General features: G+C 38.8%; 1 protein-coding gene across 2 annotated transcripts; it reads left to right on the top strand.

Annotated features, from left to right (window-relative positions):
• The first annotated feature begins 535 nt into the window (after window positions 1-535).
• Window positions 536-15,548, top strand: scinla (scinderin like a). 2 transcript variants are annotated; one of them, XM_042483724.1, is made up of 17 exons: window positions 536-634; window positions 2,415-2,607; window positions 3,470-3,627; window positions 5,440-5,601; window positions 5,713-5,862; window positions 6,652-6,738; window positions 6,852-6,984; window positions 7,127-7,215; window positions 8,104-8,316; window positions 8,407-8,540; window positions 9,320-9,413; window positions 9,533-9,709; window positions 9,806-10,010; window positions 11,479-11,594; window positions 11,717-11,794; window positions 13,140-13,244; window positions 15,409-15,548. In XM_042483724.1, exons 2-17 carry the CDS (start codon window positions 2,427-2,429, stop codon window positions 15,463-15,465), a joined length of 2,139 nt encoding a protein of 712 aa, XP_042339658.1. In that variant the 5' UTR covers window positions 536-634; window positions 2,415-2,426; the 3' UTR covers window positions 15,466-15,548. The 2 variants fall into 2 exon arrangements, with proteins under 2 accessions (XP_042339658.1, XP_042339657.1); XM_042483723.1 differs by lacking the exon at window positions 15,409-15,548 and adding an exon at window positions 13,283-13,602 and having other exon boundaries at window positions 13,140-13,200.
• The last annotated feature ends 36 nt before the right edge of the window (window positions 15,549-15,584 follow it).

Below are 15,584 nucleotides of genomic sequence, written 5' to 3'. Positions count from 1 at the left end.
TCTCTGCAAGACAGCAAAGTGCTGACACAGGTCAGATGTAGTTGCATTAATATTTAAGTTCATATCCTCTGGAAAGTTGATCTACCTTTTGAGCTTTTTTTCTCCTGAGAGTTGTACGATGAGAAGAAGAACCCTGATTTTCTTGTTGTAGGTCATAAAAAAATACTCCTACAGTACGCTGTATTAACCTTTGTGCATTTATGGCAGCTGCATGCAGAGTTTGGATGGATCTTTTTAAAAATAACATATACATATATCTATCTATCTATCTATCTATCTATATATATATATATATATATATATATATATATATATATATATATATATATATACACACACACACACACACACACACATATATATATATATATATATATATATAACATAATATACATATCTTACAGGAATGTTCCCCAGCTTTGGGTGTTGGTCCACTGCCACCATTTGTGTAGGCCTTTTGGCCTTTTGCAGACTGGGTTAGGCTGGGATGTGACTGGGCACGCCTCTTCTTCACAAAGCGGATGTCCCTCCAGGATAAAAGCAGAGCTGCGTGCAGAGAAGCTGGGCGGCACCCTGGAAGAGCAGCAGTGCAGCAGCTTCCTCACTCTCAGCATCTACCTTCTGTCCTCACCAGGTAATGGAAAATTATTTGTAATCTGTATGTTTCTGCAAAATGTTATGGAATACTTTAAAAACTGTCTATAGCTATTTAGATTGCATTCAGTTTAAATAGTTGTTGCTACTTGTTGCTACTTATTCATTATGAAATCCTAGCAAGACATTCATATTTAAGGAATAGTTTTGATTTTTTTTTTTTTTTTTTAAGTTTTGTTGTATGGGTTACTTTTCCATAATCAGTGTACAGTAGATGTCAGACTGCGCGCCCCCAGTTTGGAGAAGCAGGTAGGGGTCCGACACATAAGCTAAGCAATGTAATGCCGTGGATAAAAAGTTCCACCTTAAAAAAGTCAATATCAGTTTCAGTGCACATTATATTGAGAGTATTTTCACTGCTTTACCTCTCCGTCACACAGCCCGTTTCCCATCTGTGCTCTTGTCAAAGCCACAAGACTCCATTGAAAAAACAATAAATTTAGCTCTTTGAACACAAGAGCTGCTGGTCTACTGCTGCTTTGATCAGTTACTTATTTTGTGTTATGGAGTGACTTTGGTGAATCTAAACTAGCCTTTTTAAATGCCAAAGTCACATAGTAACACCAATATAATAACTGTTTGAGGCATCAGCAGACCAGCAGCTCATGTGTTCAATAACGTTAAATTGCTGTTTTTCTCAATGGAGTCTGGCTAAAAGGACAGCAATTTAACAGCTCCGTCCTGCTGTTTAAAATCACTGCCTGAGATCCAAAACAGCTTTGAAAAATACTTTCAATATAGCATACTCTTAGACAGGCTGATGTTTTTTCACTTGGGAGGACTTTTTTTTTTACATGGCTTAAATATGTTTTGTAGCTTCTGTGAGAGACTGCAGCGTGTCTCTCCAAACTGGGGGCGTGCAGACAGACACGTACTATATAAAATATATTGTATACGGATAAGTACATTATACAACCGCACTTAAAAAAAAAATTGAACCATCCCTTTAACATGAACTCTTTACCTGATTCTGCAAAATAGGCATTGCTTTACACGGATGTACTCTGACAACTATATAAGATATGGATGCATAGTAATACCACACCATCAATCAATCAACCACCACAAAAACAAAACCTTTAAAACATATGTACGCATTAGGGGTTATAGTCCCTGTCAAAATCACCTTCATTTTTCCCAAATGATCCATCTTGCCGTGGGATAATAATCACACACTGCAGAACAAGATTCATGGTTTTGTCTGTAGCTGTGGGGTGTGGCTTCTCTTGCCCCAAAATACCAAACTGACACTTTAGATTGCAGTTTGGCAGTAAGTGTAGATGACACTTCCTGGTGCATCAGGTGATTTTTCACCTCTATATGTCAACACGCCTCTTTTGTTTAATCAAATGATGCCTGTATTACAGGTTAAGCAACAAATGCTGCAAAGTAAATGCAGGACTTTTAATGGAAACAGAATAGAGCAAGCACATCTTTTGAATGCTTTGGGATGGGCAGTAATTTTCCTAAAAACATCAAGGCATGAATCAAGGTTTGTTTTTTCTAACTGATTGTCCAAAACCCAGAGGTAATAATTTTCTGATGACATAAAAAAAGAAAAAAATCTCACATTAGAGAAGCTGGATCTGGAGATTGGTTTACATGTATGCTTGAAAAAATACCTTTTCTTCAGTTTATTTTCTGTCAGTGGATAAATGGATTTATTCTTGCAGCCCTGTATGAAACGGTTACAGTCCTGTGTTTACTGTCGTTGCTGTGGCCCGATGGTTACTCGTTACTGAAGGCGTGTCTCCCCTCAGGTCCTGAGCATTATGGTGTACCACGAGGAGCTCGAGCATGCGGGGAAGGAGCCCGGCCTGCAGGTGTGGCGGATAGAGCAAATGGAATTGACACCCGTCCCTCCTCAACTCCATGGACAATTCTACACCGGAGACTCTTACTTAGTGCTTCACACCACATCTGGTTTTTCCTACAACGTTCACGTGTGGTTTGGTAATGGACTTAGATCATCTGCTGACACCTCAAAACAAGCTCTGACTAATTCATAATTTGTATGTCTGTACTCTGTTTAGTGTTGTATGGACACCATCTTTCCGTTGCAGATTTGTGCAAAGCTTAGGCGACGTTTTTGAAATGGTGATAAAACACAATTGTGAGCTGATTGCGTTTCCACAGAGTGATGTTACGCAACTTCCAGTAACCATGGTGATGGTGTTCAAAACATTAGCAGGTCTATTTCTACCACAGCGACCACACTAGCTGTTATTATTTCCAGTCGAAGACAACATGGGTGTGTTTTGGAGCCATAATGGAAAGGCGAGCCCCTCATACTTTGGAGCGTCCACATGTGAGGGATTTCTGGGAGCTGATAGAGTTATGTGATGCAATAACACCTCTTCTAGTGCCTGCCGCATCATGCTCGTGAATTTTATGAGACCTATAAAAGTGAAAAAAGCTGCCAAGTTGCCCGAAATACAACCTCATGTGAACGTAAAAATCGCCAAAATTGCCATGTTTCCAATTTACAATTTCAACTTCGCGCAAGTTGAGGGTTAATGGAAAGCCACCAAGTGAGCTGATTTGAATTTGGTGTTCAAAGGTCAAGGTCACGGTGAGCTTGCATCTGTCTTGTTGTTGCTAACACAGCATCTGAAGATGGCCATGAGGAAGTTTCCTCAAATTTGGCACAAACGCACATTTGGAATCAAGAATAAACTGATTCGATTCTGACAGTCGAAGGTCAAGGTCACCTCATAAAACATGTTTTTGGCCTGAAGAACTTCTGGTGCCCACCTCCAAACGCACAGAGGCGTGTGAGATCTAATTCTCTTCATTGTTATCTGTTATGTCACAGGTAAGGAAACTTCCCAGGATGAACGAGGGTCTGCTGCCATCTACATGGTACAGCTGGATGACCGCCTGAACGGAAAGGCAGTGCAGCACACTGAGCATCAAGACCATGAGTCAAAATCCTTTATGGGATACTTCAAGCGAACAGGCGTCACGTACAAGGTAAAACATGATACACGCACGTGTTGTTTTCAGGGTAGTCAACATGAAATGTAACCAAAACGTCACACTCAACACACCTATGGTCACATCTTTCCGGCTTTACATTTTACACAGACCTCGTTTCGGCGCTTGTTACTACCTCTGATCCCGTCTCAGAGGCGGGATGACTCTGCCCCCCCCCCCCCCTTTTCATGATTGCACCTTACAGGTGCATCTCAAAAAATTAGAATATTATGAAAAAGTTCAATATTGTCCAGCAGTCACTTAAGAAAGTGAAAGATTTATTCTAGACTCATGCCATAAATTAAAATGTTCAAGCATTTTTTAAAATTTTAATAATAAATAACAGTAACTGAAATGGATGATGATCCATACACAATAGTTAACAAAAATAAAATCTTACATGTTCGAAAAGGAATCAGAGGTATAAATGTATTATGTCCCAACCCTTTTCAGTTACTCCCTAAATTATTCATGAAATTCATCTCTAACGTGTGTGTATACATTCACTTGCATAATTACATTCACGCACTTACATACATACAATCATACACACACACATCCATATATACGTCTCTGTGGATACACACACACACGTGCATATGTATAATTTAAACATATTAAGCATGCATATATACAAGCAACTGATGTCAAACTGCATCAATAGACAAAGATTTGACTACATTTTTATGGCTCTGTAAAATAATGCTTTTGTGCATCTTCTTGTACCGAGTGATGTTTGTACTCTTTCCACAATTTTATTCAAATACACATACTATTTTATAATTTATTTAATCTTTATTTAAACAGGGAAGGACGATTGAGAGCATGCTCTCTCTCACAAGGATGCCCTCATTACTTTACATATAAAAACAACAAAAGCACACGACAATATGCATCAACACAAAACGTGAGGAATGTGGCAGATACTCAAGTACACATTAAAAGCAAAAACACACAATAGCCACTGCATAAATACTCCAAAACATCAACACACAGGGAAGCATCACCCAAAGAAAACACGCATTCACTGTGCTTTATGTCAGTCTTTATGAAGAAATGTATATTGATTATAAGCAATTTGGGCGTCTAATTTTAAGAGCTGTTCCACTTGTGTGGGGATTCATATTTAAAAGCTGATTTCCAGATCAGTCAGTACTAACGTAATGATATTCGAGGACCAAATAGTCTTTGGCTCTAGTGCAGCGAGACAGTGCTCTGTATGTAAGACATGCAAGATAATTCATTGTTGTACAAACACAAAAATAAGAGTTAGATGAGACCATTGACACTACCGTCTGACACGAGAGTGATGTCAGTCTTTTCAGTTAACTCTTGATAAATAAAAAAACAGATTTTAACTCCGCACACCGAAGAACTTTACTGTGATATTATTCAGAGCAAGTGACACACAAGTGTTCGCAGGTGTGATGAATACACGAGTCATGTGAATAATTACCAGCGTCACCTCTCACCTCTCTCACCACCTCTTCATTTTTGATGGGGAAGAGAAAGTTTCTGTGAATAACATTTTCTAAAGTGAGCAAACACATAAAACATGACAATATTAACAAAAACGTATTAAAAAACATGTCGTAAAGTAGGAAGGATTTCATGATTGTTCATGAATATAACAATATTTACAAAGTAACATTGATCAAAGACATCGAGAGTAAAGTTCAGCTTTGTTTTTCCCTTTAACAATCTTAAACCTTAAAACAATCTCTTTGATAAATGAAATCTCCATACCATGCAGTTGTGGTTTTATGCAAAAGCTCTAAGGATTATTTTTTGGTTGTACTCGTTTTGAAGAAAGGTGGAGTGGCCTCAGGCTTCTCACACGTGGTGACCAACGATATGAACGTCAAACGTCTGCTGCACGTCAAAGGTCGTCGGATGATCAGAGCCACGGAGGTGGACATGTCCTGGAGCGGCTTCAATAACGGCGACTGCTTCATCATTGATTTCGGAAAGGTGACTCAGAAGATGGACCAACACAACATGTTAGAGTGAATCAGCACAGGGTTTCAGGTGCTGCAGTGTTTCACCGTAACTTTCTGTTTCTCTGTTGATGTGAAATGTCAGACCATCTACAACTGGGCCGGCAGTCAGAGCAATCACTTTGAGCGCCTGAAAGCCAACGAGGTGGCCAAAGCTATCCGCGACAATGAGAGAAACGGGCGTTCCACTGTCGAGATGATTGACGAAGGCTCAGAGCCGGAGGAAGTCATTGGAGTGAGCTTTTTTTAGGGTTTCATTTTATTTATTTTATCTCCCATCTTATGTTGTACATTCAGTTTTTATCGTATTTCAGTACTTTTACTAGTATTTTAAAGTGGGTTTTATCCATGTGAAGATTTCTATTCTGATCTTATGTTAGTTTTACATGCAGGTTTTATTTCGTTTTTGTCTTCTATGTCTTTTTATGTGAAGCACTTTTTTTCTCGTAAAGCGTGTCAGGCTGCATTTCTTGCAGGAAAGGTGCTATGAAAAAAAGTTTATTTTTTTATTTTTTATTTTTTCTTCCTAACTTTTAAATGCGAACAGCTTAAAGGGCCACCCACACTAAGAACGTTAACGATAACTATATAAAGATAGTTTTGAAAATTGTTACAACTCGAGTGGATGGACGATGAAAGTGGTGAAGGGGGTACTCAGTAGCTCAGTTGGTAGAGCGGGCACCCCATATACAGAGGCTACGTCCTTGTTGCAGCAGCCGCAAGTTTGAGTCTGGCCTTGGCTCTTTGCTGGATGTCATCCCACTCTTTCTCCCTTTCTCGTCTGAGCTGTCCTATCAAATTAGAGAAATTAGAGACAAAAAAAAATAATCCTTAAAAACGGTATGAGCGAATTCATGAACTAATCAGACTCTTTTTTTATTTAGACGTCACATTCAGCATAGATCCCAACATCTAATTTGGACCACAAATGTTTTTATGTCAAAAAAGATATTATGAAGCTGTGGACTATTTTATTGTTTCATAAGCGCCATGTTGCAGTCCACGAGCCTGTTTTTATTCACAGGTGCTCGGACCCAAACCGGACCTCCCACCAGCAAGCTGCGATCATATCGCAGATGTGAAAAGCAAGAACGAGGCCTCGCTGTTTTTGGTATGTACATCAGATATACAGCTTTTAAATGAATTACTGTGGATGAATGTTACAGTATCTAAAGGACTCAAATGATCCCACGTAGATGTTTTGATCATCTCTCCACCTCACAGATTTCGGATGCTTCTGGCTCCATGGAGACAACTTTGGTGGCTGAAAAAACCCCGTTCAAACAAGACATGCTCTCCTCGTCTGAATGCTACATCTTGGACAACAAAGGAGACGAAAAGATATTTGTTTGGAAAGGTACTACACCGTGACATCTATCCATTTCCATTACCCCTTTTTTTTTTTGCATTCACCCTTTTTTTCTGGGAAAATATGACAAATTAATTAATCAGATCAAAGTTTGTAGTCTCTGACCACTGTGCTGCACCCCGAACTGCAGGTCAAGATGCAAATGAAGAAGAACGCAAAGTAGCACTGTGCACTGCAGAAAAGTTCATCGAAATAAGGAGTTACTCCCCAAATACTCAGGTAAGGCAAGGCGGCTTTATTTTGACGACACATTTTATACAAGAGGGTGATTTACAGAGCAACAAAAAAAAAACCATAATAAAAGATACAAATTTACAATGAAAGAGTAAAGAGATAAGAAATAAAAAATAAAATCAATAGATAAATGATTTAAACAAATTTTAGACTAAAAAACCACCATTGACCCGCTATGGTACGCTTTACGATGCTAGTTACTAAAATAAAATAGAAAAACATAATTTAAAGACATTTTAAATCCTAATAAAATTATATGCGATACTGTATGGAAAAAAAAAATTCAAAATTATTAAACTTCTCTAGGTTAATTTTCAGAGATAAAAAGAAAATTATGATGACTGTTATGCTATAAACCAAAATACACAAAACCAAAAAGGTGTTTCAAGGCAACCTTTGCATTTAAGTGATTTTCTGTTAATTCATTTTCAATTTAAGCACATTAAACAATATAAATAAATAACTTTACTCATCCATTTATGTGAATCTATTACAAGACTTCAAAAATTACAGAAAAAGACATTCTCAGACCTTGTTTTGGAGAGAGTTAATGGAGCCCAACCACGCGAGGAAGGTCCCGAAAAAGGGAGTCATCATGTCATGTTACAATATAAATATAGTATTGCTGGTTTTTCTGGGCCCCTGGTTCTTGTTTTAAAGGATTGCAACATAATTAAGGATGTGTAAACAGCAAAACATGGGTATGTTACCCAGAGGCATCCACTTGTTTTTTTTTATTATTCAAAATGATATAAAAACCAGTTTTAGAATAAGTTTGTGGTCACTAGTGGGGGGAGTAGGCAATGTGGTAAAAGTTCATTCTTTCTATCTTGTAATCCTGTTTATGAACATACTCTTCTACTCCTATTACAGATCAACATTTTGCCACAGTGGGGCGAGACGTCTCTGTTTAAGCAGTTTTTCCTTGACTGGATGGACAAGGACGAGACTGTCGGCCTGGGAGAGGTTCACACTATTAATAAAATCGCCAAGGTGGAGAAGATTCCCTTCGACGTCTCCAAACTCCACGACAAAACCATGGCTGCCCAGCACGGCATGGTGGACGACGGCTCCGGGAAAGTCCAGGTATGTTTCACTATCCTGACCGCTCTCGTGCTGTTTACTGACGTTATCTGATATCAAACCTGTAGATGTGACAACGGTGTGTGTCTGTAGATTTGGCGCGTGGAAGGAAATGATAAAAAGCCTGTGGACCCGCAAACCTACGGACAGTTTTACGGAGGTGACTGTTACCTGGTGCAGTACTCCTACAATGACGGAGGCAGAGAGAAGCATATCATCTACATCTGGTGAGAGCAACAAACTGAGCGAGAGACCTGCAGCTGAACAGGCCGCCGAAAATACTGCAATGTAACCACGAGGGCCAGAAATACTCAACTTGACTCAAATACTCAACTTGACTCAACTTTTGCAAAATGACAGGAGCCATCAGCCCCATACACGTTTCTAGCATTTTAGCATATTTGTTGGATTTTAGGAAATTTCTAGGATTTAAGGGCATTTCAGAGATTTTAGTACATTTCTAAGACTTAAGGACATTTCTAAGATTTATGGACGTCTCTAGGATTGTAGGATGATGCAAATTTTAGGGAGTTTCTTGGATTTTAGGACATTTCTATGGTTTTAGGACATTTCTATGATTTTTGGGCATTTCTAGAATTAATTGATGTTTCTAGGGTTTGTCAAATGTTAGGAAGTTTCTCGGATTTTAGGAGGTGTCAAGGATTGTAGGAAATTTCTAGGATTTGAGGACGTTTCCAGCGTTTTAGGACGTTTGCCAAACTTTAGGATGTTCTAGGCTTTGTTTCTGCAAACCGGGAGCGCGCCGACCGTCAGCTACTGTATGAAATACACTGACTGCACATAAGTATTTCGTATAGTCCCACTTCAAAAATCCACAACTATCACTTTAAGCTTGTTGGTAAACCAGCGTTGCTTTTCATTCATTGCTTTTTATTTGTTGCTTTTTGTTTGTCACTTTTCGTTCATTTTTGCTCTTTTTTCGTGAATATCAGCAATGATTTAGCCTGAATGAGTAATGAACGCATTTCGGCTTTCCTGTCTTTAGGCAAGGGCAGAAGTGCTCCAGTGATGAACTGGGCGCTTCAGCCATTCTCGCCATCGAGCTGGACGATTCCAGCCTGGGTGGAGCTGCTACCCAGGTAAGATATTTGGTGGAAGAATGGTATTGCTATGGTATTGGTATACTGGTATTATTCAGATTCTTCTCACCGCTGTGCGTGTCGTACATGTCGGATAAACCACTGCTGTGTCTTTGCAGGTTCGTGTCACTCAGGGTCAAGAACCAAATCATCTTATGAGTTTGTTTAATGGCAAACCTTTGATGGTTTACCTGGGTGGGACAAGCCGCAAGAGTGATGACAAGGATGAAGAGCCTGCCAACACACGTCTCTTCCACATCCGCCAGGGCAGCACCGGAGCCACGCGGGCTGTTGAGGTCAGCCTCATTTATGACACTGAACGTGCACAAACTGACGCTTCATAATAAACGATTCACGCCGTTCTGTCTCTCTGTTGTGTCTCGCTCACCCAGGTGGAGCCCGATGCCACCTCACTGAACACCAACGACGTGTTTGTGCTGAAGAACGGTGACTCCATGTACCAGTGGAACGGGAAGGGAGCGACTTCTGAAGAGAAGGCTGCAGCTCAGGATGTCGTTGAACGTATCAGCGTCACCCAACAATGTACCCAAAAATGTGCTGGAAAACTGAAAGTGATGAATGAGAACGAAGAGTCAGGTGAGTGCTGAAGAAAAGGAGCATTGGCCTCTGCTTGGTAACACATTCTCACTAGGTGTGTTTCCACTGCGGGAGCTCGTTGTAACATGTAGGAGGCGGGAACGTTTACAGGAGCGGCCTCGTTGTCGATCCTCTCAGCCTCTGTGTCTCCATCGCAGCGTAGGATCCTGCTACCCACTGTACTCTGGAGATGATGTAATCCTCCTCATTCTTCTTCTGCTGGGTTTTATGCTGCGTGTGATGTCAGAAGGTCGTAGTTTCCGAGTTGGGAATTCGTTCTTCAGACTTCGTTGTGTTCATGTGCTTTGAGGTCATTATGTGGGAACGACATCAAAGCTTTAAAGCGTTTAAATAAAAGATTGACAGCCGTTTTTTCATGACAAGGAAGAGCAAAAGCAACGGATACAATGAGCCATGATTTCAAAGATACTTAAATATAGCTTAAAAAGAGATTTATCTGACTTATTATCAGGGTTTATGCTAAAAAACGAATTTCTAACTACTTTAGGTCACGATACACGGAGAGCAGTTAACATAAATACTTTAGTATTCTTAGCATGTGATCAAAAATTGATATTCAGTACATAAATTGATAAAAGACGATTCTTACCATTGACCAAACATTGACTTTATTTGTTTTTTACAACATGAGAAGCCGTTCATGTGAATTTTTCCGGTGGGAAAGTCGTTATTCAGGTTATTCAGGCATCACATGATTGCAGCGTTGAAAATGGTGCTTGTTCTCGAGATTTGTCCTTTGGGGGAGGGTTCTTGCGATGGAGACACGCAACAACATACGAGACCCCTGAAAAACTACCCCCGAGTTCCCGCAGTGGAAATGGTCACGAAAGTCCTGAAAAAAGTTCCAGGCCTGGAAAAGCTTTGGAATTAACAGAATGTTTTTTAAAAGTTTTGAATCAAAATTACTTTGGCTATTGTTTAAATCATGTTAAAAAAAACCTTCCGAAGCATTAAACAAAATACGCTGTGTGTAAAATCTCGTGCTGTGCTGCATGACAGTTGATTTGATCTAATGTTTTGTTTCCCCCAAAAAGATGCAGCCCTGATTTTTTGCAAAGTACCTGTAAGGTCTCGCCTGTTGGATCATGCTGCTAGTTGATGGCAGGAATGTGAAGTTTGCGAGTGCAGTTAGCCGACACGAGCAGTTTGCTTCAGCTTCATTCCCATTGTGCAAAAAACCTCAGTAACTCCTGCTAAGACTTGGCTGTTTAATACAGTCAGAATGCCAAAAGACTCTGCAGGAGACACAGGTTTTTATGGCCTCTGACTCCAGTCAGCATTGATGAAAGTGAACGTGGTAATTTTGGCAAAATGAATGACTCGCCATCACTGATTATCATCCATCTCCTCACAAGCTGCGCTCAAACATTATTCCAAGTTAGTCTGCACCAAGTTAAAAAAAGTCAAATATTTCCTGTAAGAAAGCAGTCTTTTTCTTTGTCGCCAGATGATTTCTGGAAAGCGCTGGGTGGGAAGAAGAGATACCAATGCAACAAAGCCCTGAGGAACGCCGTCTGGCAACCACGACTGTTTGGCTGCTCAAATAAGACTGGCACAGTGAATGTGAGTATCTAAGTTTTCATCTAAATGAATGTTTTGTTGTTGTTGTTGTTGTTGTTGTTGTTGTTATTGTTGTTGTTTGTTTTTGGATTTTTTTTTGTAAACATGTACTTCTCAATATTTAGGTAGAAGAGGTGCCCGGTGATATCACACAGGCAGATCTGGCACCTGATGATGTCATGATTCTTGATACCGGAGAGCAGGTGTGCAGCCCATTTAGATGTATTTATTTACTTATTTATTTTTACTGGAACTTTCTATTTCATTTTTCAATTTAACATATACAAAAGACTTCACAACTGTAATCAGTAATCGCTTTGACAAACAAAAATAGAAATAGAAATTTCAAATACTTATTAATTAATTATCCTCAGTAACAATCCTGCGAAGACTTGGTCTGTTTTACTACAGTCAGTATTGTTCCAAAAGATCTCTGCAGGAGACTAACTAGGTTTGTTAGTGGCCATCGGACTACGAGTCCAGCATTGATTCCGCGAATAGTGCAACGTTGGTAAGTTTTGGCACATAATGAATGACTCGCCGTATTCACACGGATTATCATCAAGCTCCTACACTAAGATCGCTGCTCAAAACTTTTATTCCGAAAGGTTAGTTCTCTGCACCAAGGTTGTATAAAAGTAAATATTGTCCCCTGTAAAGAAAGCAGTCTTTTTTTCTTTGTCGCCAGATGATATTTTCGGGAAAGCGATCTGGGTTGGGAAGAAGACAGATTCCAATGCAAACACAAAGCCCTGAGGAACGCCGTCTGGCAACCACGACCTGTTTGGCTGCTCAAATAAGACTGGCACAGTGACATGTGAGTATCGTTAAGTTTTCATCTAAATGAATGTTTTTGTTGCTGTTGTTGTTGTTGTGGTTGTTGTTGTTATTGTTGTTGTTGTGTTTTTGGATTTTTTTTTTTGGTAAACATGTACTCTCTCAAAATATTTAGGAGAAGAGGTGCCCGGTGATATCACACAGGCAGATCTGGCACCTGATGATGTCATGATTCTTGATACCGGAGAGCAGGTGTGCAGCCCATTTAGATGTATTTATTTACTTATTTATTTTTACTGGAACTTTCTATTTCATTTTTCAATTTAACATATACAAAAGACTTCACAACTGTAATCAGTAATCGCTTTGACAAACAAAAATAGAAATAGAAATTTCAAATACTTATTAATTAATTATTAATTAATAATAATAATGATGATGATGATGATAATGTTTAATAATGGTGGTAATGATAATAATAATAATAATAATAATAATAATAATAATAATAATAATAATAATAATAATAATAAATTTGTAAAAATAAAAGAAAGATCATAAAATGTATATATATATATATATATATTATATATATATATATATATATATATATATATATATTTATACATTTTAACAATAATAAACAATAATATATATCCCAAAAAAAAGTAGATAGATTAAAAATATTAAAAACAGCTAAAATATAAAATATATTAAGATTTTATTATGGCTGCCTTTTTGCTAAATCCCTTTGGTTATTTCTGTCACCAGCTCTTCCTTTGGAACGGAAAGGATGCCAATAAGGAGGAGAGATGTGGATCATGGGAGATTTGTAAGACAAACAGCTGTAAAAACATGAGGGGGAGAATTACAAAGGTGACTTTGTTTACAAATGTGTTCCTTTTTTCTTTCAGCCGATAAATATGTGCTCAGCGACCCCAGCGGCCGTTTCGGTATGCCCATCATCGCCGTTACGCAGGGGGATGAGCCAAGCTCCTTCACCGGCTGGTTCCATGCCTGGGACCCCAATTATTGGTCAACTGAATAGAAATAAGGCAAATGAGCTTAAGGTTTTTTGTGGTGCCAGAAAACCTTCACCCAAAAACACCTGCAAAGATTCATTACTTATCATGCATCACTGGATTATTACCTTTAACGTTTTATCAGCTTCAGATTTTAAAGTTCTGCCTTGGTGGACGTTAGCTTGGAGCTGCAATAAAGATTTCACATCCCATACTGCAACTCTGGTGTGCTTACCATCTCAGGAGGGTATTTTTTTAAAATATAAAACACTTTTTAAAACACAATTTAAATTACGGCAAAAATAGTTTTATGATTCTGCACTCACAAAAATTAAAACATATCGAATCAAACCTTTGTTGGGAAAGTGTCTGGAAGTTTCTCTGCAGCTTTTTATTCTGTCTCATGTTTTTAAAATGATAAACTGTTTTCCGTCCTGTAAAAAAAACCCAAAAAAACACATGATGCACTATTTCTCTCAAGTTTAGTGTGGCTTTAAAGGGACAGTTCAGTTGTTTAAGGTGCCGTTGTATGAAGTACTTATACATAGACAGCGTGTTACAAACAGTAAATGTCAGTCTGCACACTCCCAGTCTGGAGAAGCAGGAGTCCAACATAGAGGTTAAGCAATGTACTGTTGTGAATTGGCTCAGCAACAAAACACATTTCAGCCACGAAAAACAAGTCACACCTAAAACAAAATCTGTTTAAATGTTTGCTATATTGAGAGCAATTTCACTGCTTTACCTTAATGTCAGACCGTGATTTCCAACAGGAGAATGACGCAGTTATGTCGTTCTCTTCAGAGCCAGACTCCATTGAGAAAAGCAGTGATTTAAAATTGCTGAACACAGACGCTGCTGGTCTTTTGCTGCCTCAATCATTTAATTTGTTTGTGTTATTGTGTGAGTTTGGTGTTTAAAATGTTTTTTTCAGATTCACCAAATCCACATAATAACACAAACTGACTTAGTGATTGAGTCAGCGGTGGACCAGCTGCTCCTGTTTTCAGCAAAACAAAATTAGTTTTTCTCAAAGGAGTCTGGTGGCTTTGAGCATAAAGGGGAAGCTGAAGCCGTTAATGTTTGCAGTACATTGCTTAGCTTCTGTGTTAGACTGCAAGCTGCTTCTCCAAACTGGGTGCGTGCCGACTGACATCTACTGTACATAACAGACCGTCAAAGTAACCAACATAACCCCACTTTAAAAAATCTGAACTATCCCTTTAAGTCCATTTTGAAGACATATGATATGGTTGAAGTATTTACGGAGCCCCTAAAACCTCATAAGGTGATATTTCTTTTATGTTGTGCACACTAGTTATCAGAGATAATTATCTGCAAGGTAACAGGCTAGCTTGTGTGATAAGTAACATGTTTCCACAGATAATAAACTTGTGCGTAAAACATTTTAAAAAATTAAAAAAACTTTTGGCACTTTAGTGGCTCCATACACATATATGCATTTTAAGTCTCACAAACATATTTCTTTTTGCAGTGAAATGATAAACTGTTTACAATCCAGTTATAAAAACCACGATGCACTATTTCTCAAGTTCAGTGTGGCCTTAAAGGAATTTTTGAAAATGTATATTTGACTTGAATAAGAAACTTACAGAGCCCCTGAAGTTCCACAGATGGAGATAATTTTCCACGGCATCACAGGTTAGCTTGTGTGTGCAAAAAAGGTAACTTGTTCCCACAGATAATTAACGTGTGCATACAAGGAAAGCAAAAAAGAAACATCCGTTTTTGACACTTTTAGGGCTCCGCAGATGCTAGCATTTTAAGTCTCATGAATGTATTCAATTTGTAACAAAAGAAATATATATTTTTATGGAACATTTCCCGTTTTACAGCCCAGTTTGCAAAAATAAACTTCAGTTGAGAGATTTCAATAAAAATATGACCTTTTTTGAACATTTCTGAGAAGATGTGGTTTGGTTTTTTTCTGTCAACTCTTTGAATCGAGTCTTCAGGACTCACTGCAGCAATAAACTTGTTACCTAAATCCCCTCCAGGCATCAGCACCGTGCTTGATGGTAATCTGCAGGCCATGTGCACACAGCTTCTGCTGAGTTGCAGACTTGTGGATTAAGGAGCGGCCTTTAAAAGGGCCCTCCACGTCCCCCGTCACCTCCCCTCTTCTCGTCCTCCTTCACTCTGTGCTGCAGGAGCTGCAGGAGCTGCAGGAGCT

The sequence above is a fragment of the Plectropomus leopardus genome, chromosome 3 (assembly GCF_008729295.1).
Source record: "Plectropomus leopardus isolate mb chromosome 3, YSFRI_Pleo_2.0, whole genome shotgun sequence".
Classification (NCBI taxonomy): domain Eukaryota; kingdom Metazoa; phylum Chordata; class Actinopteri; order Perciformes; family Serranidae; genus Plectropomus; species Plectropomus leopardus.
Note: the sequence above shows the minus strand (reverse complement) of the source record. Positions and strands in the feature narration are given on the sequence as shown.